General features: G+C 38.6%; 1 protein-coding gene across 1 annotated transcript in view; it reads right to left on the bottom strand.

Annotated features, from left to right (window-relative positions):
• Nucleotides 1-22,532, bottom strand: part of LOC308269682 (solute carrier organic anion transporter family member 1B3-like) — a gene marked incomplete at both ends in the record, with an annotated part of 43,342 nt that extends 20,810 nt beyond the window's left edge. The window contains 6 exons of the mRNA XM_080705043.1: nt 616-714; nt 1,121-1,267; nt 2,902-3,014; nt 6,046-6,178; nt 7,324-7,465; nt 22,449-22,532. Of these exons, the coding sequence (XP_080561169.1) occupies nt 616-714; nt 1,121-1,267; nt 2,902-3,014; nt 6,046-6,178; nt 7,324-7,465; nt 22,449-22,532 (718 nt within the window). The remainder of the gene's footprint in view (nt 1-615; nt 715-1,120; nt 1,268-2,901; nt 3,015-6,045; nt 6,179-7,323; nt 7,466-22,448) is intronic.
• Nucleotides 22,533-27,306: the final 4,774 nt, after the last annotated feature.

Genomic DNA, 27,306 nt, shown 5'->3' with positions numbered 1-27,306 from the left:
GAGGAGGAAAGACTTACCGCTCATAGTTCTAAAGATACGGGAGGTTTTAGTCCGTGTTAGGCTGAGTCACATCTGCTGGGGTCAAGATGTGGTAGTAGGAAGCAGCAGGGGAGGGGCAAGGGACAAATATAATCCCCAAGGCCACACCTCGAGTGATCTCTCTCCTCCAGACTCTCCTATCTGCCTATCTCACCAGCCAATAAATCCACTAATCCATTAATAGATTTGTCCACCGATAAGACTCGAACCCTTGGGATTCAATCATTTTACCTCCCAGAACTTTTGCTCTGTCAAAACATGAGCTCTTCCAGTGGGCTTTCTATATCTAAACAAGTTCCAAATTATGAAGAGGAACTCAGGGCTTCGCCAAAAGTTGGGATGACAGGTATCTGCCGCCATATTTGATTTAAGTGAATGACATTTAATTCTAGTATAAAAGTTAAAAGACAACAACATTAAAATACAAATATATTTTATATACAAATATACTAAGATTACTTGTTACTTGAGAATCATAAGCAAAGGATTATTGAAAGAGTGAATTCAGTTATGTGGGAGAATAGCGTCAGGTGCTTGGAAGACACTGTTGTGTTACCTTGTTCTGATCACACTTACTCAGATCTACATATCCAATGTCCACATACATTTTAGCAAACTGAGATGCCATTACAAAGGCCAAGATTGGACCGAGCATCGCTACTGCGTTCAAACCACCTGAATGTACGAAAAAACAATTCTATCAGATTTCAAGAATACATGGTGATTACCCCATGTTTTCTTGGTACTGGGGATTGAACTCAGGGGTGTTCTACCTCCACACTCTACTCACAACCCTATTTTATTTTTTATCTTAAAACAGTGTCTCACTATGTTGCAGAGGGTTTTGCCAAGTTACTAAAGCAAAGCTGTGATCCTCCTGTCCCAGCCTCCCAAGGACTCCCAAGCTTACAGATATCTATCATCACACCCAGCTAGCTTACATGTATTTTTAAAAGTAACATTGGACGATGCATTTCTTCAACTATTTTTTCAAGATAAAAGAATTAATATAGTAACACTATTATTTCAAGGAGAAATACATGAAAAGTAATCATTAAATTTCACGTTTTTAGCACATTACCTAAATAAACAGAAGAATGACCTCCTTCAGCAAAATCATCAATATATGAAATTCCCAATGGCATGATAGGTGCTTCTCCTATCCCACGCAGCATGTTGCCCATGAGGACGTATATCCACATAGATGACTCTGATTCCTTTGAACAGCCTGTGTAGACGAGAGAGTACTTTATTTTAAACATTAACTTCAGCATTCTGATCACAAAAGGAAACCATGTTAGACCACTAATTTTGCCTGGACTTATTTTATTTTTTATAAATGACTTATTTTATTTTTTATAACTTTAATGACTCATATTCACTTTGCAAAGTTTGAAAATGGAAAAAAAATATAAAGAGCACCAAAACAAGTAAAACTTATGCAAGATCCCACTACATAGAGAAAGTTATTTCTGATTTTGTTATATATCTCCCACATTTTTGGTGCACTTTTATCAAAGCACGAAGAGTATTCATTATTTACATCACAGACTTAAATATCCAGTTCACACTATAAAACTGTTTATAGTTAACACTCTGTGTGGCAACTTCTTCGTGCTGCCTTTTATATCAGGACTTTAACCACTGCACAGAATTATACTGAACAATAATCTATAATCTATTTAATCAATCTTATGGGGTTGGGGGGTGGTTTGTTTTTTGCGGGTCTGGGGATGGAACCCAGGAGCATTCGACCTCCGGGCTACACCCCCTGCCCTATTTTTTATTCTTTATTTTGATACCGGGTCTCACTGAGTTGCAGAGGGCCTCACTAAGTAGCTGAGGCTGGCCGCAAACTGCCATCCTCCTGTCTCAGCCGTCTGAAGGCTGGGATTACAAGTGTGCGCCACCACGCCCAGCTGATCTTATGTTTTAAGTCCTAGAATCTTTCTTATTTTTCATTCTGTTAAACAGGATGTCTTTTCTATAATTGTAAATAAGTTCTTGTGCACATTCCTGATTGTTTCTTTAAGATTTGTCAATAACAGTAGAATGACTGAAATAAGGAAGTAAGTATATTTATGGATCCCCCTCAAACAGAGACAGCATTACAAAGCCCAGGATCAGACCCATCACTGCTGTTGCATTCAAACCACCTGAATATATAATAAAACAATTCTATTAGATTTTTAAAAATTTAGATACTCCCAACAACACTAAAAATACACTTTTTCTTTCCTTCACTTTATTTTACTTTTAAACTTTTCCTAATAGAAAAAAATTTAATGGTATAATTTGTCATAATTTTTTATTTGTGTTGTATAAGCAAAAATACTTAATTGGAATAATTTTCTTTTTTTGTAAAGAGCAAAGGTCCATTTTCCACATACATAGTCCAGTTCCTGCTGCTTTATTTTATTTTTTATTTTGATTTTTGTGGTACTATTTTTTTTAACAGGGTCTCACTAAGTTGCAGAGGGCCTCACTAAGTAGCTGGTGGTGTCTGTGGACCTGTGATCGATCCTCCTGTCTAAGCCTCCCAAATACTGGGATTACAAGTGTGCACCACCACGCCTGGCTTTTTTTTTCTGCTTTATTTTAAATGAACATGTTCTTTACCAATGATTTCCTACTAAAATTATTCATTTTACCTAACTCTGAAAGTCCTTTACAGATGATATATAATATATATGTTACTATATTTATAGCATATTTATTAACCATGCGATTTTGTCTGTATATAAAGGTTAAATGTTTTTCCTATTGTTTTTGTCACTTTTGCTAAAAGCACCACACTTATTTTATAGATGTATTTAAATTTATGAAATAGAGAGTCGTGTTACTGTCACTATTAATTCATACCTTTTCCAGTTATCTCAGGTGACCTTCCAGTAAGTGATACAGTTTGATTAGTTGAACAGGTTAATGTTAAATTCTTTGATGGATCAGTATGGGTTTCTGAAGAATACCTGTAACTGTAAGATGATCTAGATTTAAAATTTTCTTATTTATGGAATCCTTTGCTTATCTAGTAAATACTTTCCCTTTTCCCAGAAACAGAAAAGATTTTTTTCTTTCTTTGTATCCCTCTCTTTTTAAAACTTCCAGGATCTTCTATGTCAGTTTCTTGGCCTGTATTCTCAAAGAGATGATAGATAGAAATAAAATGGGAATGTCCAGTCAGAAAAGTCATCAAGCACTCCCTAGACTGCCATAGCCTTGCTGCATCATAGAACTGATCAAATTATGACCCAAATAGAAACTATTCTAGATGCGCCTTTTTGCTTTTTAAGCTTCTAAAAATATTTATTTATGTCTTTGGGATATCTTCAAAGATGGTCACAACCTAAACTTTCTGATAATTTATGACGATATTTACTAAACATTAGGACAATGTTTTCCAAATCAATCATCATGCCTGCCAGTTCATTTACATTTTTTATCAATAGTCTGATTTTTTTTTCATGGACATATGCACACACACACACACACACACACACAAACACAAACACACACTCCAATATCTGGTTCTTCAAAACATAAATTCGAATCCACTTTAATTTGACAAGCAAGAACTTACGATGAACAACAGAAGATGAACTTTTACCGGGCATGGTGGTGCATGCTTATGACCTAGCACTTGGAAGGCTGAGACCATAGGACCACAGGATTGAGGCCAGCCTCAGCAATTTGGTGAGACCCTATTTTAAAATTTTAAAAAATGAAAGGGGTTGGAGGTATAAATCAGAGGTAGAACTCTCCTGGGTTCAAGCCCCAGTAAGAGAACAACAAAAGGAGATGGAGTTAGAATCAGACCAATGCTAAAGTGCAAAACGGAAGTAACCGGAACTCCAAAAGTGGTTTATGTCAAACCTGATGCTCATCTTGACATAGTTTGGGATAAAGCACACAGCCATGGTTATAGAAGTTCATGTTCTCTAAGGTAAACAGGCACGTAAGAGATAGGTTTAAGACACACGGTTCTTAGTTGAACTAAACGTGGGAAGGAGGAAGCAGGGAGGAAATGGGGTGGAAGTGGAGAAGGGCTTAACGCATGTGTGTCTGTGTTCATAGCTGCGAAATTCACCATAGCCAAACTATGGAACCAGCCAAGATGTCCATCAACAGATGAGTAGATTACAAAACTATGGGATATGGACACCATGGAATTGTACTGAGCCATAAAGAAAGACACAATTATGTCATTTACAGGGAAATGGATGGAACTGGAGGACGTTATGCTAAGTGAGATTGGTCAGTCACAAAGAATAAGAAATGAGATATTCTCCTTAATGTGTGGAAGCTAGGGAGAAAATGGGTTATAGGAGGAACTCTAGATGAAGAAGGAGATACTATAGGTAAGCAAATAAGGCATCCTAACTGAGAGGATGGGAAGGGAGAAGAGGGAAATTCTCTAATGTTCATGATGTACATTAACAAACATATCAAATTCAAACAAGAAGCCACACATGAGAAGCAGGGAGAGGGAGGGAAGGGGCAGGAATTGGGTAAGGGCTAACTGGGTGATGTGTGCATGAGTGCCTCCACCATCTTGTACTCCATTAAGATGTATGACTACAATGCACAAATAAAAATATTTAAGAAAGAAAATGCTGTATGATGTGAGGTTGGAGTTATCCGCACAGTGGTTCAACATACAGTTTAGGTAAAACAGATGACCATTTTATTTAAGGCATGTCCTTCATACAGATCATGTAAAGTGAAGTGAGGATTAATGAGGTAGCTTAGGGAATGCTGAAATTATGTAGTCGACGGGAAGAGGAAAGGGTGCACCTGATGAAGAAGCTGTAAGAGAGGGAATAAGTCAAGGGCAAACAGCACAAGAAAGGAGAAGAGCAGAAGCACAAAGAAGATGTGTCTTCTAAGAATGGAATGTAGAAAATAAAAAAGGAGTGAGTTTGGTGAACAAAATGTGTGACTGTTGGATTTAGCACTGAGCCAAGTAATCATCCCTGGCAGAAACAGCTCCATCCTCGGGAACCACCGCTTTCTTCTCCCTTAGTAATTGAAGTCAACACATTAAGATGGGAACATGGAAGCCTGAGAATGTCTTTCTACCTCTGTGTGAAACACACCTAGCTTCTGGCCAGTGTTAAGTGGGTAGAAACAGTATGCTTCTGGAAACATCTATCCAGCCTCTTCCCACAGGTGCTTTTTATTTTGCTGATGCCACTACTTTTCCTATATCTAGCTTTCTGGAATAACACAGATTCCATTTGGACCCTGAGTCCAACGGAATCCATGGGCAGAGAGACATGGGTCCGAATAAGAAGCAATGCCCTAACGCCTTGCACTGGCTACATTAACTTTTATGTGAAAAATAAGCTTCTATTTTTTTTAGCACATAGCTATTTTAAGTTTTCCCTCCTGAGCATCTGACTTTAATTTTAACTACACAGTAATCTTAGGAAGTCTTGCCTCAGTGGACTGGTGGCAGAAAACCTACATTGCAGTGGGCAGAAAGATTAAATCTTATGGAGTATAATTCAAATCTTAAAGGCAAGCTGGGCGTGGTGGCTAATGCTTATAATTCCAGCATTCAGGAGGCTGAGACTGGAGGATTGCGGTTCACAGACAGCCCCAGCTACTTAGTGAGGCCCTCTGCAACTTAGTGAGGCCCTGTTTCAAAATAAGGAATAAAAAATAGGGAGGGGTGTAGCCTGGAGATCGAATGCCCCTGGGTTCCATCCCCAAACCCACACACACAAAAAAATCTTAAAGGCAAATATGGAGTCTTTGTTATGCTAAAATGTCATAAAGAGCTTGTTTATTTCATATGAAACTGTACAACTTAGTGCTATCCATATCTCAAGGTCTATGGAAGCCACAGTGATTGATGATCACATTAAAAATATATTTGTTTCCATACATAGCGAGCCTCTCTTCAAAAAGTAGAATTGCAGTTTGAAAAAGAAATAAAATGAAATTCTGCTTGTAATTTACAGATTCATAATAATTAATGGCAAAGATTGGCTTAACACTTACTATCCCATGAAGAAATGTGGTAAAGCCGTCAAGATGCTGCCAGTTCCCATTATGAAGCAACCGATTCCGATTATCTTTGGTCTGTTTAGTTTGGATCCATAGTAGCTTACAAATACAATCACAAACAAATTTCCTAGAAAGAGAACAAAATTAGGTTGTATGATTCATGGGAGAAGACTTTAAAATTTAAAAAATTCACAAAAATATCTTTGGTATTTAAAGGTAGAGATAGAGATAGACAGAAAGATAGATTGGATAAATGATAGATAGATAGATAGATGATAGATAGATAGACATAGATACATAGATATATAGATAGACAGACAGACAGACAGACAGCCACAGAGTGGAAATCTATTTGTGTTTTGGGGGGGGATACTGAGGATTGAACCCAGAGGCATTCTCCCCTCAAGCTACACTCCCAGCACGATTTTATTTCTTATTTGGAAACAGGGTTTTGCTAGGTTTCTGAGCGTCTCACTGCTCGCTGAGGATGTCCCTGGACCTGCCATCTCCTGTCTCAGCCTCACAAGTACAGGGAACACAGGTGTGCACCACCACCGCCAGCTCTTTTTGCGTGTATGCTACTGTCAACGTGATTTGCATTATGACTCACTATAATGCACCAAATAAAAGCGTATTTTAAAATAAAGAGCGGATGCCGGGAGTGGTGGCGCACGCTTGTCATCCCCACGCTTGGGAGGCGGAGACAGGAGGATCGCGCAGGTTCGAAGCCAGCCGTGCTGGCTTAAGAGACCCTGTTTCCAAAAAAAAAAAAAAAAATAGGTCTGGGAGTTCAGCCCAGAGGTAGAAGGGCTTCCAGGAACCCCAGTACCAAATAAATAAATAAATAAATAAATAAATAAATAAATAAATAGTGGAGATCTAACAGTTTCCTCCAAAGCCATCCCTCAAGTCCTAAGTATCATAGTTCTCACACAATCTTTTTCACACTTGGCACTTGGGAAGGTGACTCCTCACATTTGTCTGGGATGAGTCTCAACATCGTAAGTGCCGCCATTTTGAGCTGAATATTTCTTGGGTGCTGCAGGCCACCTTGGGTCTTGTAGGATGTTTAGCAACAACCTCGGCGTCCACCCCTCAGGACCAGTCGTACCCCTCCCTCCCCTAGTTATGACCATTCAAACTGTCTCCAGATATTGCTCAGATGCCCTTGGGGAACAAGTGAAGCCCTGGTTGAGAATCAGGGTCAGAGATCATGTGAAAACAGTGTTTTACTTCTGAAAGTCTTGCTACAAACATATAAATAAAATTTACCAATTTCAAAGCCTCCATCAATTAAACCAGCAAGAGATGAGGATATGTCAAATCTCCTTTCTATTTGAGTAATGGAGCTTTTCATAGTAACTCCACCTACCGCCTTACAAATGAAACTGAACGCCAGAGCTGCCAGAAACATCTAAAAAGAAAAATAAAGCAGAAGGAAAAGGTAAAAATGGTTAATCGAAGTCAAAGGACTACGTAATGTTTACATGTACCTGAAATTAAAATCTTCTTTGCTTAAAACATTACTTCTTAACTCCTTTACTTAAAGCATTGTTTTTTACTTAAAAACATTATTCTTATTATTCCTGTCTCCATACCAACTGGTTCTTCTCAGCCCTATTAACAGTGTCATCACTGCCCAGATAAAGTATCATTTTCTAACTTGGTCACAGCGTCATCTTACAGGTAAATTTGTTATTTTTAAATCAGTGCCACGCACTGATTTATTGGATGGGGCGACATTCTTGGTTGGCTGTGATGATCAGGTGTTCCAGGCTTTCAAGTGGATGGAAGAGGCCGGCTGAAAAAAAGAGCAGGGCATTCTCAGAAGTAGCAGCTGAAAAATGCAACTTGGAGGAGACAAGGGAAAAGTCCAGGAGGGGCACAGTTGACTGGCATCCAGTTTACGATTCAGGAGTTAGAGGTCTTCAAATGCTTGGTTTACTTTAACAAAATGTATTGATTCAGTCTTTTTCTTACAGCTCACAGCCGCACCCCTAACCAGTTTCCCTGTTGCTGTATTATTTAGTGCTAACCATATTATGGAATGCTTGTTGGTGTCTCTCCAAACTCATGTTGAAACCCTAATTCCCGGTGTGATGGTATCTGGACCTGGGGACTTGGGGAGGTTATTAGATCCTGAGGGCAGAACCCTTAGCATGGGACTAGAGCCCTCATGAGAAACGAGTCTCTCTCTCTCTCTCCCCCCCCCTCTCTCTCTCCCTCCCTCTCCCTCTCTCTCTCCCTCTCTCTCTCCCTCTCTCTCTCCCTCCCTTTCTCTCTCTCTCCCTCTCCCCCCCTCTCTCTCTTCCTCTCCCTCTCTCTCCCTCTCTCTTCTCTTCTCTTCTCTTCTCTTCTTCTTCCTTCTCTCTCTCTCTCTCTCTCTCTCTCTCTCTCTCTCTCTATCTATCTATCTCTCCCTCTCTCTCTCTTTCTCTCTCTTTCTCTCTCTCTCTTTCTCTCTCGATAGAAGTTTGAAATCTATCTTCAAACTTCCCCGGCTCCCAAAATGTGGTAGATAAATCTCTATTGTTGGTAATCACTCTGGTTAAAATTATACAGTTTTTCATTCGTGTTACTTTTCATTTTTGTGTCTACTGTGTCCTGTTCTAACAAAATATATATTTCACCCACACAGTGAGTTTTGCCCATTTTTCTTCAATCTTTAGAACAATACCTAGCACACAGATGCTCAGAAAATATTATTAAACCTGAACCTACTCTGTGACTTATAGTCATCCATAAACAAAAGACCCAACAAAACTCTTACATAGCTAGAAAATATCACTGCACCCTTTCCTTCATAAGAAATTGACAAATTTTATATGCTATTAATACAGGTTAAAATGTTTCTCAACAAGACTCCAAAGGTACAAGAAACTAAAAGACAGATCAATATATGGGGTTACATTAAACTGAAGGGCTTCTGTATAGAAAACAAAACTATCAAGAACCTCATCAGAGAGCCAACAGAATGGGAACAGATTTTTCTACCTACTCCCCTTATAGAGGATTAATATCTAGAATATACAGAGAACTCAAGAAACTCAGCATTAAGAAAACAAATAACCCAATCAAAAAATGGGCACGTGAACTAAATAGACACTTCACAAAAGAAGAAATTCAAATGGCCAATAAATGTATGAAAAAATGCTCAACATCATTAGCAATCAGAGAGATGCAAATAAAAACTATCCTAAAAATTTACCTAACTTTAACTATAATGGTAATCATTCTAAACACAAGCAACAACAACTGCAGGAGAGGATGTGGAGAAGTGGAAACTCCAATATGTTGTTGGTGGGATTGCAAATTAGTTCAATCACTTTGGAAAATAGTATGAAGGATCCTCTGAAGAATGGGAACAAACTTACCATATGATCCAGCAACACCACTTCTGGGTTTCTACCCAAAAGAAAGAAAACCAAACTACCAAACTAATGCATGTGTATCTATGTTCATAGTTGCGAAATTCAACACAGCCAAACTATGGAACCAGCCAAGATGTCCATCAATAGATGAATGGATTACAAAACTATGGGGTATGTACCCAATGGAATTTTACTCAACCATAAAGAAAAACACAATTATGTCATTTACAGGGAACTGGATGGAACTGGACGACATTATTCTAAGTCAGTCAGAAAAAATAAAAAATCAGATGCTCTCTCTAATATGCAGAAGCTAGGGAGAAAACTCATTGGATGAAAAATAGAAGAAGAAGAACTATAGATGAGCAAATAGCAACCTAACTGGGGGGGTGGGAGGAGAAAAGAGGGAAATGTACTAATGTACACGATGTACATTCACAAACATATCAAAGTCAATCACTAAGTCAAACATGAGGAGGGAGGGGGAGAGAATGGGGCGGGGATTGGGGACGGGCTAATTGGGTGATATAGGTGTATATGCCTCTGCCATCTTGCACTCCATTAAGACGTACTATTACAATGAAATAAAAACTTTAAAAATAAAATAAAAAATAAAGGAACAATTTTGAGAACTGTTAAATAATATATAATATATAATAATAAAACTTAATATATAATATATATAATATATATAATAACAATATAACTTATTAGAGATAAGTAAGAATTAGATAAGATGTAGGAAATCATCTAAAAATGAAACAAAAATGGAAAGGGATCAAAATTAGTTTTATTAAATTGGCAATGAGAACAACATTTATAAGATAAAATATTGAATCGATCCGATGGATCTAGACAAAAATTATAAAAATTTTCTTTAGGGATAGTTGCTTCTGACATCTCATAGAAGTGTGTCCAATATTTATGTTTTAGAAGAATATTAAAATTGCTTATAGGCCGGGCGTGGTGATGCCCGCTTGTCATCCCTGCGCTTGGGAGGCGGAGACAGGAGGATCGTGCAGGTTTGAAGGCAGCCGCGCTGGCTTAAGAGACCCTGTTTCCAAAAATAAAAAAGTATAAAATAGGTCTGGGAGTGTAGGCCAGAGGTAGAAGGGCTTCCAGGAACCCCAGTACCACAAAAAACAATTGCTTATAGCCTGATCATTTAAAAAATCATGTTGCTAACCCTAGACATTAAAAAGAAAAAGAAAAAAAAGTGGGAGGGATCACATCAACAAGGTGGTAGAATAGGAAGCCGTAGACCCTGTTTCCCTACAAGACACGCGTTTAAAACCATATAGAATAAATGTCTTGTGTACTCCAGACACCACTTATTAGCTTCATATAACCCAGGCTAGCATGATTATGAATACATGGAAAACAGAAAGGATACTATCATGATTCCCTCCCCTTCCTCCCACTGCACACTGCACAGAGAAATCGGGAGAAAACATTCAAATCTTCTACATCTACCGTTTTGACTTCTAATGGGGCTTCCCAAGAGCTGGTTTCAGTCTTGTGTTTGTCCAAGAACTGGTAGGAGTGGGGGTACTAGGCCCGGGATCTTGCAGAAAAAACTGAATGTGTGCATTAATCTGCAGTACCAGACACTGACACGAGGTGGTGCTCCATTGCCATGATTTACTACAGGGACAGCAGAAGGACACCAGGGCCTGATAGAAACCAGCAGACCCTTTCACAGAGGAGCTACCACGCAAGTGCAGAGGGGAGAGAAAGAAATGTACACTCAGAAAATGTTTCTCTGTTACTTTTTTATATATGCTTTTATTTCTTTTTTATTTTATTTATTTTTTTTTTTTTTTTTGGTGGTGGTACTGGGGTTCCTGGAAACCCTTCTACCTCCGGGTTATACTCCCAGACCTATTTTTATATTTTTATTTGGAAACAGGGTCTCTTAAGCCAGCACGCGCAGCTGGCTTCGAACCTGCGCGATCCTCCTGTCTGTGCCTCCCAAGTGTGGGGATGACAAGTGTGCGCCACCACGCCCGGCTATATATATGCTTTTATTTCTGCATTGCAATTCTGCATCACAGTAAGATTCAGAGTGATACAGATATATAAGGAGGTTTTTGGTTTGTGGTTGGGACTAGGGGTTGAATCCAAGGGCACTCTATGATTGAGTTGCACTCCCGACCCTTTTTATCTTTTAAGACAGGGTTTTGCTTAGCTGTCCAGGCTGGCCTCAAATCTGTATTCTCCTGCCTCAGCCATCCGAGTACTGGGATTCCAGTCTAGGAAATGAGAACTCTCCACTTCATGAGTCTAGCCTCAGCTTCACCACTATTTTTAAGTTGCTTTCTTCTTGACTCGGTGTTCGTTTAAGTTCGATAAAAGTTTATTTTGCAGAGTTCTTACAGACCCAGTTCTGATGGTTTCTGGTAGTCTTTCCTTGCGTGTGTGAGAGAGGACAGGAACTTGTGAGCTGCCAATCTACCATTATTCTCATAGAGGCCCTTCAAAAAATTTTAAAGCAAATTAATCTTGATCATAATCACAGTTAAAATATTGTCATTAGATGGTCAAGTCTGAAAAAAATAATGTTCCGTATGATATCTAAGAGGGATATTTGGGCACTTGCCAGGAAATCATCTTTGTTTAATGATGTCACAAGAGCCACTCATGGCTTGTAATAAGCAGAATAACACTTTCTCCCAAAGATGTTCATCCTCTAATCCCCACAACTCACAACTCGGGAACGTGTCACCTCACTTGGCAAAAGGGACTTTGCCAAGTGATAATGTTAATAATCCTGCAAACAATGATTATTCAAACTAGCTGAGTGGGCCACATGTTGCAAAAGAAGTATCCAGGAAGTCAACGTAAAAGATGAGATGATGGGGTCAGAAGATGGAGTACCCCACTTCTGCAAGGAGTCACGGGCTGGGAAAAGAGGCGGACGACTCTGGAAGCTGGAAAAGACTTGTGAGTTTGTCCCCTGGAGTATGCAGAAAGCACATGCTCTGCGTGAACTTGGATTCTGGCTCCTAGGACTCACTTTTTGTACTTTTGGCCTCTGGAATTTTAAGATAAGCATATTATCCTAAGCCACCAAGCCTGTGGTAATTTTTTCAGCAGTGTAGGAAACGAACACATCTCTCTAACTGCACCAATAGATCGTATTCTGCTCTGTAATGGATTGCTTTTGCCTTCCTCCTCTCCAAAGCACTGATCCACTATGAAGGAATAGACAACACATCCCTTGTGCCTCAAAGGCCTTTGTTTTCATGCTCAGTTTAGCAGGCGTCAGGTCTTCAAGAGAGCACGCTGAGTGAAGAAATCATGAAAGAAGAAGGTACTTTGGAAGTTTTCGGTATTTATTCCTGGAAGATTATTCCTTCCCAACAGTTCAAAATATTACATTTGGTCTCTCTTAATTTTTAATTCTAATGGCCATAGTTTACTAGTATTACTCTACTTGCATTACTATTTACATGGTATACTGTATCGTAATTTCTTTTCCACTTTAAAATAAAATGAACTTTTTCTGCCATTTTATTCTAGGAATACTTTTTGAAATTGCATATAGGTTTTACTTGCCTCTCAGTATGACACACCTTATTTTGTTTCCTTTTTTAAATTATTTACATAATGTCTTAACCAAAAGATTTAGAATTATTTTCCTGTTGAAAATTCATCAATGGTTATTTCTTCTTTTTATTCTTAGGTTCTTATTTATTCTGAATAGTGACGATGATGACACTGATACCCAAAACTCATCTAGTCCTTTGGGCCAAGTATTTCATGTTCACAAATTTACTTAACCCTCACAACCCAGTGAGGGTAAATGCATCATCGTCATTTTGACTAACGTGAAAACTGAAGTTCTGAAAGTTTATACATCTCTAGTGGATTTATAGCTAGTCATAGAGCTAAAATTTTAATCTGGCAACTCTACTCTAGAACCACAACTCCAAATTACCTTTTTTTTTTTTTTTTTTGTACTGGGAAAGGAACTCATGAACATTCTACCTCCGAGCTACACCCCCAGCCCTATTTTTTATTTGTTACTTTGAAACAGGTCTCGTTAAGTTTCTGAGGGCCTCACTAAGTAACTGAGGCTGGCTGCAAATCTGAGATACTCCCACCTCAGCCTCCCAAGTACTGCGATTTCAAGTGTGCACCACCAACCCGGCTCCAAATTACCTTTTAACTAATGCTTGTAATTCCCTCTGCTTCTTCTCTTACTCGGCTTCTCATCTATTATTAGTGCTATTTTATATTTTAAGCCCAGCTCACAGGAAACAAATGTTGGATTTACTAACAATTTGGGTCTTCGGCTTATTATTGTTTCTGGTGTTACTTCTCTCTTTGGGATCATTTTCTGTTGGTAAAAGAGAATACCAGTTCACTTTTACAAATGGTCTGTCAAAAATATACTCCTTCCATCCCTGGATATATCCTACTTGAAACAGAATTGTGTTAGGTATGCAATTGTAGGTTCAAAATCCATCTCTCTGGAAAACATAGTTGTAGTGCCTTCTTGCCTCTGGGGCTGTAAATGAGAAGTGACACCTTCTCGTTAGATTGCATCTGTTGGACGTGCATCTGTTTCCGTTTTATTGTAGGTAACAGAAGACTAACTCATGTATTTGAAGTTCACTCCCACCCTCTTTTTTAAAGAGAGACTGTATCTTCCTATTGCCTTGGCCTTCTGGGCTCAGTTCATACCCCTGCCTCAATCTCCCAAGGAGCTGGGACTACAGGTGTGTGCCACTGTGTCCAATTCTATTTTTTTTTATTTTAAGATGGTTTTTATGTCTCAGTTTTTGGTAATCTGAAATTTAGGCTGAAATGTTAAGACAAAGTACCAAAGTCCTCAATGGATGCTTACACTCTTAATGAAAAAGCATGATTTTTAATCAATTTCTTTATTCACATAGCTTCAAATTTATACACTTTTATATTGGCATATAAATTTGACACTGTGCATCCTTACAAAATACAGCTGCTACTGTTTCCTTTTTCTTCATCTACTTGCTAACTCCTTGTCTCTTAGATTTCTTACCCCAATAATTTGACAATATAGTATTAATTTGACAACATAGTACTCTCTCCACATTACAAATATTTATTTCAGTAGAGCATACATATTACTCATACAGATCCACATTCATCCTAACCCTCTGTGTTTTATTCTAAGAGAATACTACAGAGCTTGAATTTCCAGATTGTTAATTTACTTCAAATTTTGTGTCATGCTCATCTGCCTAGAAAATGAATCTGTTTTGTAGGCTAATAACTATTTTGTCTCTTGATGACTATTTCTCCCACATATCTTTGAGAAATAAGAATTATATAATACTTTAAAGCCTTGCTTTTGTCCTTTCCTTTTTCTCTTCTTCCTTCTTCCTCCTCTCTCCTCTTCTCCTCCTTCCTTCTCCGCTTCTCCTTCCTCATCCTCCTCTTCCCTCCTCCTTCCTCCTCTTCCTTCCTTTTCCCTCCTCCTCCCCTCCTTCTGCTTGGCCCTCCTCTCTTCATTGCCCCTCTTTATTTCTATTTCTCCTCCCTCCTCCTCCTGCTCTCCTCCCTCCTGCTCTTTCTGCTCCCCCATCCTCCTCCTTCTCACTCCTCTTCCTCTTTATCCCTCCTCTCCCCCTCCCCTTTCCTTCCAACTCTTCTTCCTCTATCCTCCCCTTCCTTCCTTCTCCCTATCACATTCTTCTCTTCCTCTTCCTCACTCCTCCTACTTCCTTCTCCCCTTTCTTCATCTCCCGTTCTCTTCCTTCTTCCACCTCCCAACTCCTCCTCCTCCTCCTCCTCCTCCTCCTCCTCCTCCTCCTCACCCTCTACTCCTCCCTCTTCTATTTCCATTTCCTCCCTCCTCTTCTCTCTGCCATCTTACTCCTCTTTATCACTCTTCATTCCTCTTTCCTTCCTTTCTACCATCCCTCCTTGCTCTTCCTCCTTCCACTACCTCCTACCTCCACACTCCTCCTTTCTCACCACCTTTCCTCTTCCTCATTCCCTTTCCTTCACTCTCCTTTTCCCTCCCCACTCTCCATCCTCCCTTCTACTTTTCTCCTCCTCTTTCCTCCTTCTCACTCATACTTTTCTTTCTTATTCCCCTCACCCTCTCTCCCTCCTTCTCTACCTTCCTGCTCCTACTTCCTCCCTTCCTTGCAGGTCCTTCTTGTTCCTCTTCCTGTCTTCCTCTGCCTTTCTTCTTCCTGTCATCTCTTTTCCTTCTTTCACTTCTTTCTTCTTCGGCCACCTCCTCTTCCTCCTCTTCCCTTTTCTATGCTTCTCCTTCCTCCTCTGTCTTTTTTTCTTCTTTTTTCTCCTCCATCTACTAACATTAAATCCATTTTTGTGCTTTTTATATTTTATTTTCCTCCTCCTCTACCTTTCTTATTCCTTTTTCTTCTCCTTTCTCTTCCTTTTTTATTTCTTTTGTCTCATTTTCCTATTCTTCCTTCTCTAACTTCATTTCTTCCATCTTTTTTCTTTCCTTAGTACTAAAATTAAAACCCTATTCTTGTCTATTTTTTCTCTTCCTTCTTTCTTCTTATTCTCCTCCTCCTCCTCCTCCTCCTCCTCCTCCTCCTCCTCCTCCTCCTTCCTAGAATAGGTAAATTAGGTAAATTCTTTATCTGCTCTAAGTTCTTTCAAATAGCAATATGACTTTGGATCATATATATATATATATATATATATATATATATATACACACACACACACACACACACACACACACACACACACACACATATATATATATATATATATATTAAGGCCACCACTGTGGTAGTTGGTAGTTGCCTACAGGGCCAATGATGTATATATTGCAAATATGATATTCTGATTGTTGAAGAAATATAGAGAAATTTTTATTTAAATGCAGATCATAAGAGCATTGATTGACAAAATCAAGGAGAAAGAAATATCAGAAATCAATATTAAAGAAGAAACAAGTATAAATAAATATAAATTCTGTTCCATAAAAGTCTTTCAAAAAGTTCAGAGAAAAGTTATATATTTTACATGACTTCAATTCTGAAAGAAATAGTAGCTCAAGATGTAGGAGAGACTCAAAGAAACAAAATTCTGACAGTGAAATACTAGGCCATTCTGCAAGAGTAAAAGGAGGAATATATAGAAAGCCTGTCTGCAGTAAGATTTCTCTAATGAGGGTTTTTAAGATGACAAGAAATGAGCTAAGGTAGCTGGGTTGATGTCTTCACACTCATTCTCAATGTATCATGTGAAATAAGCAGTATTAATGCAGGGATTAAATTCAGAGAAAAAAGATATAATGACGCTCTTAGCACTTGACAAAATAGCAACAAAACTAAAAGCTCTAGCAAAATAAAAATTGGGAAACTAGTAGCATGAGATTAGAACATCTTTGCTTGAGAGGTTTTAACATAGAGATACAAATTTCTGCCATCGTCCAAAAGATTGTAAAGTGTTAATGGCAGAAAAAGACAGCTCACACGGAAAGAAGAGGTAAAGTCTGTATTTACCTAATCGAGGTAGGGTCATTTGTTTACTTGGTATGGCAACAGTTCTGAACTGAAAGTCAGATGACAAATTCAAGTTTCCGTTTGTCACATGAACAGTTTTGATTAACTCAGAGAACTTATCTAACCCTCAGTTAACTTGTCCAAACTTTTTAATTTTTTTTAAAGAAAGGCAGACTGCCACGTGCAGTGCCTCATTTGGACGTGTCTGGAGTCTTGGAAGCTTGACCACCCTACATTCTCCTACAAATGGACCCCGAGAGCTTGTTTGGAGGTTCTAGCAGGGGAGCGCAGCTACTCGTATACCCTTGACCAGAGACTGGTCCTCCTCTATTTGGGAAGGTCGTCCTCTTCGACAGAGCGCGCAGCTTTGGGAGGGACACACCTGGAGCGGTGAGGGAGGAAGGGGACACCGTCTAGCCAGCCAGATCAGCTGAATCAACCCTGGTGATCAATGGGGTGACATGTCACAGCCAGATCGCCCTCACATCCTTATCCAACCTTTATTGAGTAATTACAATGCGACACTGGCTTTACTAAGTTTTGGAGTCAAGACATAAGAACAAAATAATAAAAACAAAGAAGATACAACAAATGCGCTTATAGTCTTCTGGGGCAATAAATGCAAATAAATAACGGGACAATAAATGGAGACATATAATAAGGGTATAATATATATTAAGCACCACACTTGCCATAAGTTTATGTTACAGAGTATACAGAAAAAGTGATTAATTCTGCTTCTATGAGTAAAGTATGTATAGATGTAGTGATATTTGAGTTCAGTCTTTAGTGGAGCTATCAGGTTGTATAGGGAAGAAGAAATAAGACATTCAATGTATAACAAACAGGTAAACAATAACAATAAAGGACATATGTCATTGGAAAGAAAGAACATCTGCCTACGTAGAGCATGGGGGTAGAGATATGCCAAACATCAGGTGGTTCATCTGTATATTTAAATGTGAAGTTAAGAGATTACATCTTATGAGTTAGCTCTGACAACTGTGAGAAAGGTGAGCCTGTGGCAGAACGATTTGTTAGAAATACGAGGTCAGAAAAATAATTTAGAGGAGTAGAGTTGTGGGGCGATTTTCAGACAAACTCGGGAGAAGTTTAAGAGAAAGATCAGTACAGCACATTCGAGGACTGTATGACCACCACCAAATTTACACTTTACATGTAAGGGGACACTAGAGACAAATGAAAGTTAGTCAAGAACAGAAGAAATGTTTGAAGAAACAGTGTCTAAGAATTTCCCCCAAATTAATATGAAATGATAAACCGCAGATCCCAGAAGTTCACAGAACACCAAGCAGGATGAATGCCAAAAATAGGGTAAAAACTAAAACTGAGCGTGTATTTTCAGCTACAGGAAAATCCAAGACACAGGAAAAAAAAATTCTGAAAGAAGAAAAAGAAAAAACCTACAAGATTAGAATAACATATAACTTGAGAACATTGCAAGCAAGAAGAGTAGAATGAGATATATAAAGTATTGGGGAAAGGAGAGTAACTCACCAGTTCTCATTCTTTTTTTTTTTTTTTTTTTTTTGCGGGTCTGGGGATGGAACCCGGAGGCATTTGACCGCCGAGCTACACCCCCTGCCCAATATTTTATTCTTTATTTTGAAACAGGGTCTCACTGAGTTGCAGAGGGCCTCACTAAGTAGCTGAGGCTGTCCGCGAACCGTGATCCTCCAGTCTCAGCCTCCCGAATGCTGGGATCACAAGCGTGCGCTACCACGCCTGGCTCAGTTCTCATTCTTAATTAATAGTTGGTTCACAATACTGTGTATGTTTATGTCTATATCTTATGTATGTGTTTATACACGAGTATACATCAATGAAATTAGTTATATTCATGATACAAGGATTGGGGAAAGGCAAGAAATGTTTTGTTCTTATAAGATACACAATCTACAGAATGATGTGGTGCTATTTGAAATTGGACTAGAATTTAAGTTAGTTTTAATTGTATATTGCAATCACTATTGCAATCACCACAAAATAAAAACAAAATATAATGAATATACCGAGAAGGGAGAAAAACCAGAATAATCTAAAGTGCTTAATTAGAACTGGTAAATGTAGAAGGGAATGAAGACAAGAACAAAGGAAAAGCAAAAGTCAGAGCCAGTAACATATATGGTATATGCGAAATGAGTGGTATTAGTTATTACTTTAATCTCATGATCTGTATGTACCAAAGATTGAGATCATCACAATAGATTAAAAAACAGGCATGACATGTTGCTTAAAAGGAGATCACTATGTATAATAATACATAAACTAAAATTAAATAGATGGAAAAAACTGTATGCTGACATTAATGAAAAGAATTCAAGAGTAGCTAAATTAATTTCAGACAGAGCAGACCTTAAAGCGAGGGAAGTTACTGTGGGTAAAGGGACATTACATAATGATCAAAGAGCTAATCACTCAGGGATCCTTCGGAACTAATGCATCCTTGATGGATTGACGCCGAACAGAGCAATGAAACTGGCAGACTTGAAAGAAGAGACAGACAGACCCACTGCTGTAGTTGAGCCTTTACCACTTCTCTACCAGAAATCACCAGCTCCAGCCGCAGATAAACATCGTGCACACAGCTGACTTCAACACAGTTGAACCAGCTGGGTCGAATCGACAATCGGTAGACTGTTTCATCAAACAGCAGCAGAATACAACTCCACAGGCAACAACCCGTGAAAGAAATAAGAAGTACGACTTCCTTAAAATTAAAAACCTCTGCTCTAGCTGGGCATGGTGGCACACACCCGAAATCCCAGTGCTTGGGAAACGGAGACAGAAGGATTGCAAGTTTGAAACCAGTCTCAGCAACCTAGCAAGACTCTCCACAACCTAGCAAAATCCTGTTTTGAAACAAAAACAAATAAATAAAAAGAGCTGAAGGTAGGGCTGGGAGGTAGAATACTTCTGGGTTCATTTTCCAGTTGAAAAACAAAACAGACAAACAAACTTGTGCTCTGCAAAATACACTGTCAAATATGACAAATGAAGACCATAATTCTGTGCAGTTAATACACACTAAAAAAAAATTGACTCATAGACCAAATAGACTCCACAGACACCTGTAGACCATTCAATCCAACCACTTCAGAATATACAGTTTTCTCATCAACACATAGTACATCATATATACAGTTGTCTAGATCCAAGGAAGACAAACCACCAAACTTAATGTCGGTGGGTTTGGGTAACTGTGCTGCGCAGGTTGGCTCAGCAACGCTAACAAATGCTCCACTTTGACGGGGGCGGGGAGGGTATGCATGAGCAGGGGCGGAGCAAAGCATTCCGCACACATCTGACACATCTGTGTCCTCCTCACAGTTTTGCTGTGACCTTGAAGGTGACCTAAATTTAAAAACTCTAAAAAACAACAATGTGAAAAATTAAACTAAGTAAGCAAATTTCCAGGAAAAATCCTTTCCCAAGCATAGTCAAAAAGAAATCTAGAATTGGCACCCTTTTTAAAATAAAAAATCAAAAGGATATAAATGCTTTTAAATTATAGAAAAATTGTACTTAATTTATTCTACAAAACAACATTTTCTGGCATTAATATCAGGCAAAAGACTTTATGAATAACATAAATAACAGATCTTCCTAATTATAAATATACAAAAACTTTGTTGCAATAATGGCAAACCATGTTCATACAGAAATGATCTTAAAAAACAAGGCTAAGTTTATCCCAAATATTTAAGGACATCTAACATTTGAAAAATCTATCAATGCACTTCTTCAACATTGTTCAACTAAAAGAGATAAATGTTTGATAAAATTCATAATAAATGTATGAATTACAATAAACTTTTATTAATTAGGCATAGATAAAATATCTTTAAACTAGTAAACTATGTTTCAATAACTAATGTGGTCAGGAACTAGGGGAAAAGCCACCACTGCTTGCATTCAGCATTGGGTTTCACAATAACATAATGTTCATAAAGATTGAAAAGCATTAAGTAAAACTATATTTTTGATGATACAAATATTTTATGCTATTAAAATCTCAACGCATCTTCAGAAAAATCATTGAAAATAATTGATAAGCTCCGCAATGTGACTGGATATATGATATGTACATTTCTACACCGTATTATTATTAGAAATAATTGGCGAGCTTAGCAAAGTGACTGGATGTATGATATATACTCAATTACATTTCTATGCAGCACTAGCAAATACCAGATAACTTGATTAAATAAAAGGACAATATTTACCATACTATTTTAGAATACCAAGGCTTTAGGAATAAATCGAACAGAAATATGTATAAGATCTTTATGAGGAGAATTTTAAAACTTATGAGGGAAAATTCAAAAGTGTAAATAAATGGAGGGTTATAATCACGAACAGTTGTTTTACTATTTAACAAATTTAAATCATCCTAAACCAAGCAGTAAATAGTCCACTTGTAAGATTTTGCTTTCCATAACACTTTGAGGATGCTGGTGTTAGGAAAACCCACAGTTACATTAGCAACATGGATCAAGAGAATGGGATGAAGACTTGAGCTGTCCACTTCACAGCTTGCTCTATCCCTCACCAGCTTTGAGACAATAGTATGCCATTCGCCCTGTCTATATCTTGATTTTTGTATCTGCAAAATAAAGATAATGTCTGATTTATGGAATTGTGGAGAGAAATAAATCCAAGAACAGAATAAAACCCTAGAGCAGTGTCTAGCATCTAGCACGTGCTCAATAACACAAGCTGCTGCTGTTGTCTCTCTATTCAGCCGCAGGTAATGTGCTTGACACACCGCCAACTGGCAGCGCCTAGCCTCCTCTTAAAATATGCCATCAGAGGTCACTCTGATATTGCATTTCTTCGAGTAATTTTTTTAATCTACATACAAATAAAATTGTTATAACAGTATGCTGCCCTCAGAGAGCAGAATGCAGTCCAGTGGCATTAATCAATATCTCTTCCTCGTGACTCTCATTTTGCTTAAGCTTTATTCAAATGTTTCATCAGAACAGATTTTATCAGAAATCTCTAAAAGTAAACAGATTTCATGTTCCCTGGAAAAAGTTAAAAAAAAAAGCCTTTATATAACATTATTGCAACCGACTATGATCTCTGTGGTCATTACTCATCTGGGTAAGACTACAACTTCAACTAAATAAAAAAAAAAATTAAAATATTGGTTGAAGCCAGTGTGGTGGCGCAGGTTTGTAATCCCAGCTTTTGGGAGGCTGAGATCAGAGGATTGCGGTTCACGGACAGCCTCAGTTACCTAGAGAGGCCTCTGCAACTCAGTGAGACCCGGTTTCAAAATAAAGAATAAAACAAAATGGGGCAGGGGTGTAGCTCGGAGGTCGAATACCCCTGGGTTCCACTCCCAGACCACCCAAAATAAATAAATAAATAAATAAATAAATATTATTTTTTTGCTTCAGCTAAGAATTCTAACTTGAAATATAATGTCCCTTTGAGCAATTAGTTGCCTTTTCTACAGATAAAAGTTCCCCCCTTTGCTTATTTTAGCTCAGAAACATGACATTCATTCCACCTTGAATCCATCGCAGCGTCTTGATTTCCCCTTCTCTGACGATGGAGCCTCCGCTTTTTTATTCAAATGCTGATTTTGGTCCATGATGGAACTACAGATCGCATGTGACTGTCTTCAATTATGGATGATGCTTAGTTTCAGATGATCACCTATCCAGTGAGGAAAAGAAAGTGCATGATTTATTTCACTGTAACAATATGCAATTTAGAAATAGGAGCAGCTCTAAGGTCATCAATCAACTCAACAGCCGTAAGGTCATCACTTGTATTTGTTCAGGGTCTCTTCTGTCTCCACCACTGTGTAAATGTTGTACGTAAAAAAAATCTAAACATTTTTAACTAAAAAGTAAAATAAAGTTCTAGCCCTAGGGAGATTGTAATTCAACTAGGGAAATAAATCTATGGACAGAAACTTGAAACAAAATAGATAATATAGAATCACGCCCTAGATTATGTGAACAAAAATTTCGAATATAGAATTTGAGATTTTTGTATTTTCTATATATCTAGATTATAAGACTTGCGACAGCACGTACATGATTATCCTATGGTTTTACACTGTGCCAAACAGCGTCTTGCACAGAGTAGTTTAAAAACTGAGTAGAGAAATGATCATATGCTGGGTTGAATGGGCCAAGATGATTTCAGAGGAGATATCTTTGCAACGAAGCTCAAAATGAATGTAGAGTTTGAGTTTGTTTAAAAGTACTGAGGGTGCTCCAAGTGCCTCTCAGAGACTGGCCTTGCTTGACTGACCACCATCAGGATTTTACTTTAATTTTGTTCATTTACTTTTCAAAGGCAGGGTATGAAAACAAAAGAGATGAACATTCTTCATCTCGGCCGCATATCTTTATTCAGAAATATGATATGCATTTCATTTGAATACATTATATAAACTTTTTGTAACACAAAGAGTCACACCTGGTCAACACAGCCCTCTCCTTTTTCCCTTGCCCTATCTACGTCACTTTATATATAAACAAAGGGCCACCTTATTTGTCTTAGGTGTGCAGGGTATTGTGCTGTCCTTCATGTATTTATCAAGTTTCATGTTAACAAGCTGTCATATTTAATTATTTTATAGTATAAAATGATCTTAACATGTCATATTATTTTCTCTATATGTAATCATATCTGTAGGATATATTCTTATAAGTGGAGTTGTGGGATCCATGTGAAAAATAAATTATAATTTTGAGAGTTATTAAAACCCTATTTTAAAGATTTTTAAAATGAGTTAACTTGTTCCTTTAACTCACTTTTATGTAGAATAATATGTTTTTCAGCAAGATTTAGAAATATTTTATTCATATACATCTATATAACACATAACAATAAGTCTAAAATATCTATAAAATAGAAATATAGCTATATAATTTTAATAACACACAAATTATACAATATGTGTAACACGTGTGATACATGCAGTGGACTCTGTTTGTGATATTCTGTGAACTGGATAGAAACAAGTAAATATTGAATCGTTGTTTTGGGAGCTATAAAGGGTCAGATTCCTCAAACCTTCTGATCACAACATTTTCATCAACTGATCAATACACAAACTTCTTTTATATAGATTTCTGATTGAATACACTTAATATACACTTCATTCAGTGTGTGTTTGTGTACTGGGGATTGAACTCAGGGGCATTTTGCCTCCAAACTAAAGCTCCAGACATTTTTAAAATTTTATTATTTTATTTTTGTTGGTAGTACTGGGTTCTTCCTCCCAGCTACACCTCCAGCCCTATTTTATGTATGTGTGCGTGTGTCTGTGGTACTGGGGATTGAACCCAGAGGCATTTTACTTCTGAGTTACATCCCCTGCGCTTTTTAGTTTTAATTTTGAAACAGAATCTTAATAGGTTGTTGAGGGTTTTGCTATATTGCTGAGGCTATCCTTCAACCTGTGATTATCCTGTCTTGGCATCCCAATTTCTGGGATTAAAAGAATATACCCCCCACCTGGCCTAGATTCTTTTTGTGTGTATGTGTGGGGGGGTCTGGGGTAGACCTCCAAGCTACAGCCCCTGCCCTGTTTTTGTTTTTTTATTCTTTATTTTGAAACCAGGTCTCACTGAGTTGCAAAGGGCCTCACTAAGTAGCTGAGGCTGTCCGTGAACCACTATCCTCCTGTCTCAGCCTCCCGAATGCTGGGATGACAAGAGTGCGCCACCCCGCCCGGCCTGGCCTAGCTCTTTATAACAGAGTCTCACTGAGTTGCCAAGGCTGACCTGGAACTGATCCTTCTGTCTCAAGTTCCAGAATAGCACCATACAGGAACACTGTACTCACTAACACTTAATCAGTAACCCAAAGTACCATAGTTCAAGCCAGGGGAAAGGTCATTTAACACACGACACGTTTCTGTCAACACTCGATGGCACTGTGGGGCAGTTTCAAGGGTGAACTCAGCAACTAAGTAGAGAGGTTGAAAAGAAAGGGCCAACGAGTGCCCTGTGAGAGGACAGCTTGTTCATGGCATATGCATTGAGCAAGGGAGCACAAAGCATCCTCATACAGCCCCGTCCACACGTGCCTCTGCACGCCACACCTGTGGCCACAGGAGCCTGGCAGGATCGCTGTGCTGTCACAAGTCAATGGGAGTGCGCCCGTGATTCTGCTAACATGGAGTTCACGAATGATGTGTATCAATTATATGTGCTAGTCATTTGACAGGATTCATTGATTCCCTGTATTATATAGACCGCATACATGTATACATATATATATTGCATATTTAACGTATGGTGTATACATAAATAAAAGTAATAGAAGTGCATATATAAACCTGTGCGTGGAGACAGAGCCTCATGCTGTGTATATATTTATCGAGTTCCAGTTACTCCTCTTCTCCTATGTATAGGCGTGCTTGTACCTGGATATGTTCAGTTTGTGGGTGCAGCAGTGTGGCCAGAAATTCAAAAGATTGGTGGCCTCCAGGTCGTAAGCGGCCCTTTGATACATTTCATGCATTTTTCATTAATATCTTTACTTTTATCCTCAGATTTTAAATAGTAGGAAAGCATTTTTACCACTTAACCCTATGTTGGCATTGGTGCATCTTTCTAAATTATTTGCAAGGTAGATTGTATTTATTTACCTTTAGACTTTTTTTCTTTTACTAGGCAAATATTCCCAAAGTCTTGTAGTCTATTGGCTCACCGCTCCTACCTATGTTTATATCTCAATGAATTAACTGTGTGTGTGTGTGTGTGTGTGTGTGTGTGTGTGTGTGTGTGTGTATGTGGTACTGGGGATTGAACCCAGAAAAATTCTACCACCAAGCTACATCTCCAGCGTTATTTTTAAAAATTCTTTATTTTGAAGCAGGGTCTCACTAAGTAGTTGTGGTTGGCTGCAAACCTGTGATCCTTCTGTCTCAGCCTCCCAAGTATTGAGATTACAAACATGCACCATCATGCCCAACTCAACTAACTTTTGACTGTCCTATCTCCCAGCTCCCTGTCTATTTTAGAATCCTGCATTATGGTCATCCTCAGAATCTTTCAAAGAGTCTTTTTACCATACAGAATATATTTTTTTTTTTTGGTGGTACTGGGGATGGAACCCTTCTCTGTGCTACACTCCCAGACCTATTTTTTATTTTATCTTATTTGGAAACAGGGTCTCTTAAGCCAGGGAGGCTGGCTTCGAACCTGTGCGATCCTCCTGTCTCCGCCTCCCGAGCGCGGGGATGACAAGCGCGCGCCACCACGCCCGGCATCAGAATAAATTTTATATTTCCTATTGGAGGATTTTCACAACCCAAGCCTAGCCCTTGTTTTGCTTTATTTTCTAAAACTCTCATATGTACCTCTGTCTTAAGAAGAAAGCTCTCTGCCCTCCTGCTTGGTCCTTCCCAACCTATAATGTCCTTCCTCATTCTTTGGCATAATTCTGCCCCAAATTAAAGCCCTTCCATACTTTCTCATGTATCCCCACAAGAAATCGTTTCTCCTATGCTGCTGGCCCATGGGGGAATCTACCAGCCTAGGCCTGACTTTTCTTCTTTCTGCTCCTTTCCCAGAAAGATTACCAATGCAAATGCCACTTCTATATCTTGGACTAAAATACTCAGTTAGAACTGAAAAAGTTGGGAGCTTTGCTCCTCATTTTATGGCAAGAATAAATTGCCACGCATAACTCTAAGGTGACTAGTAAGAATGCCAGTGAATGCTGAATTCCATGCTGAGTGCTATGCTGAATACCATGTAAGACTATGCATGCATTAACACCATGACTGAGTACCATGTTGAATACCATGTATGAATACCATGGCTGAATACCATGTTGAATACCAGGACCGAGAACCGTGACTGAATATCTCGAGTGGATGCTGCACTTTCTACTTTACTTTGGCATTTTAAGCCCGATGGAGAGGCATTTTTCTCTGAAAACATTTCTTTTCTGAGTTTAAAGTGATCAGTCTGTAAGTGAGTCTGTGAGGCACTGTATATTTATAAGACTGACTCAGGCACTTCTGTGGAGCCGAGCAGATAGATATTCCCTGTTTAATTAAGAAGGGAGGCCCAAGTTTTCTGGCCTCTGCTTATCAATGTCAATCTTTTACTATCTTAGGACTCAGAGGAGAGCAGTCTGGTTACTAGCATGTGTCTGCAGAAGTGGGAAAGAAAACCAGTACCTACATCTCCTAAGGACTGCCAAGGAGGCCATCCTCAGCTTGACAGTCACAATTGTCTCGTAAGGGCAGCCACCGGTTAAGAAGAAATCAAAGAAGCAAGGAGTCCACTCTAGTAACTCAGTGTAGCTGGTGGCAGTAAACATCGCACAGCTCATTTTACAAAGGTAACTAGAGGCCCCCTCTCAGGCATGAAGTTCCACCAGTTTAGAAA

Source organism: Muscardinus avellanarius (assembly GCF_963383645.1).
Source record: "Muscardinus avellanarius genome assembly, chromosome: 11".
Lineage (NCBI taxonomy): Eukaryota > Metazoa > Chordata > Mammalia > Rodentia > Gliridae > Muscardinus > Muscardinus avellanarius.
The sequence above is the reverse complement of the archived record's forward strand: the minus strand, read 5'-3'. Positions and strand labels throughout refer to the sequence as shown.